General features: G+C 53.5%; 1 protein-coding gene across 1 annotated transcript; it reads right to left on the bottom strand.

Moving 5' to 3' along the window:
• Positions 1-2,002: 2,002 nt before the first annotated feature.
• LOC123114804 (low molecular mass early light-inducible protein HV90, chloroplastic-like) lies at positions 2,003-2,512 on the bottom strand (the record flags this gene model as incomplete). The annotated part of the gene is made up of 1 exon (XM_044536210.1): positions 2,003-2,512. A coding segment is annotated over one exon (372 nt), but the record flags the coding sequence as incomplete, so codon positions are not given.
• Between the last annotated feature and the right edge of the window lie 28 nt (positions 2,513-2,540).

Raw genomic sequence — 2,540 nt, 5'->3', positions numbered from 1 at the left:
GAGGGCCCGCCGCCGCCGGCACCACCCGGGCCAGCGCCGGGGGCGCCCGCCGACGGCGGCGAGGGGAGACGGGGGAGGAGGGGACCTGCGGGCGAGGGGCGCGAGCTCCGCCCCGACCACCTCCCGGGGAGGCGGCGCGAGGCGGCCTAGACGGAGGAAGGGTAGGGCGGAAGGGGGGCGGAGGCGGGGGGCGAGGCCGACGGCCGACGGTGGCGGGAGGGTCGGCGGCGGCGGGAGGGGAGCGGGGGAAACCCTAGCGCCCGCCTAGTCGCGGGAGCCGCTACGGGGAGACATAACCTCGTGTGCATATAATTAATCTCACCCATTCCAATCTTGGCCCCAAGTCGCTTCCACAAGTGACCCGAGGGCCAACCCTAGCGCCGCCGCCTCCTCCCTTTCCCTCTCGTTCCTCCTCCTTGCGCCGCCAAGCGAAGCCCGCGTGGCTGCGGCTGCGGCGGGGAGTCTCCTCCCACCTGCGTGTCTTTTCGGGTAGCGAGGCCTCAAGCGTGTGGGGGCGCGATCCTTATCTAGTGGCCAATGGTGGCGTGGCAGCTAGGCACGCGCGCGCGCGCGTGTGTGTGGACATGGTGACAATACATTGGCGCCGTGGGTCCGTGGGCGGATCTGGCTGCTGCCATTTCTCCTGGCCTTTGAGGCGCGCATTGTTCCCCTCTGGGGCGGCGTGCGACATCGGGCAACATTGGGTAGGACTGGCTCACGCGGCTTGGAGCGCGTTTGGTGTGGTGTCGGGGCTGCAGTTCTTTTCTGCGCAGGTGGGGCTCCTCTGGTGGTCGACGACGTCTATCAGCGAGCATGTTCAGAAGGCCGACTTGCCCATGCCGATCCGTGCCTCTGCGTTGTGCTCTCCTGACCTGGTGTTCGGTCATGCATGGTGTCGGTCTGAGTTGAGCTCTCTTTCGCGGTTGTGCTGTTGGCGGATCGGCGTCGATGGCCATGGGCAAGGCGGTGTACCCCCCCTCCACCCCGCGTTCATCGGGACTGGTAGCTTCATTGTTTTATCTTGGAACTTTTTCTATGCTCAACATACATCATCACATGTTTCAAGCCATAATTTGGCTTTTTTGGGGGTTCGATTGCTATATTTATATTAGTTAGTGCATTTTCAGGCATTTAGTGAATATAATTCAAATTTGAATTGTAAGTGTATGAAATAGTTGGCAAAATTGGTTTGAAAAATACTATTTGTATTCTTTAGTCTATGCATAGGCTTTACTCAAGAAAATAAAATGAATTCAAACATCTGGGTGCCAAGCCTCAACCTGGAACATGAACTTATCAATTTTTAATTTATAGAAAAAAGCCAAACAAAATCTAAACAACATGAAACCTAAGATGGTATCATCATATGGTATCAATATGCGAGGTAAAAATTTGATAAGGTTTTGCAGAAGTTATGACATGTACTGCTTGAAAATCGGACCAACTTGGCGAAAGAATTTAAGTTTCGAGAGGGAATGTGCCAGAAGGTGAAGTGCCGGTTGATTCATCGTTTGACCTTAAATAAAATCTAAACATACACCATCACAATTTCTTAACCTTAGGGATCTCCACTTATTTTTAATTCCCTGCTACAACTACTAAGTACACTATGCCATTTCTTGTGTCTATATTGCAATGCTATACGTATTGTAGTTAATACAAATACATGTAGGAAAGAAACACATGATCCGTGTGCTGAATGACCATTGGTGAAGGTAAAGAAAAACTCGGCAAAGCACCTGAGACACGTGTCAAGTAAAATTTGCATCATCTAGCCGCCAAACACTTTATTTTGCCGAATACCCTCTTTTGATACTCGGCAAAGCCTTTGCCAGGTAAGAAACTCAGTATACTCTGCTTTGTGCGAAGGGTATATGCCAAACACCCTTTACCGAATGCAACACTAGGTAAAGACTGTGCCAAAGTTGAAATGACCCTTATCGATTATACTAAGGTACACGATAAAGAAGCAAATTTCAGTACGTGAAAAGAAGATCTCGAATGAGAAACAAAGCAGCTCCCGTAGTATGAACTGTCTTTAATTAGTATAAGCACTACAAAGAATATGAGGATGATCAATTCTCATCATTTACATGTCCTAGGTACAGGTTGTGTTATCCGGTCCACGACAAAGCTAGTTTTACACGTTGATGAAAGGCGCGCCGGTGATGATCTCGGTGGCGGCGAGCGCGACGAGGCCGAGCATGGCGAAGCGGCCGTTCCAGAGCTCCGCGTTGGCGTTCATGATGGCACCGGCTCTGCCCTCAGCGCTCTCGCCCTGGAGCAGTGGCACCAGCGACGCCACAGACAGCACCGCCACGGAGTAGGCGAACCACGCCTGCCCGGTGCCGCTGCCGAGCTGCGAGAGGAGCCCGTCGCCACGGCCTGCTTCCACGGCAAGCGCAGTCACGAAACCCACCATGGCCAGCCGCCCGTTGATGCGCTCCGGCGCGGGTCCGGCGAACGCCAGCGCGTCCCAGATCGAGGTGCTCGCCTGTGTCAGGAACAAATATCAGAAACCTGGCACAAACCGAGTAACA

The sequence above is a fragment of the Triticum aestivum genome, chromosome 5B (assembly GCF_018294505.1).
Source record: "Triticum aestivum cultivar Chinese Spring chromosome 5B, IWGSC CS RefSeq v2.1, whole genome shotgun sequence".
Taxonomy (NCBI): domain Eukaryota; kingdom Viridiplantae; phylum Streptophyta; class Magnoliopsida; order Poales; family Poaceae; genus Triticum; species Triticum aestivum.
Note: the sequence above shows the minus strand (reverse complement) of the source record. Positions and strands in the feature narration are given on the sequence as shown.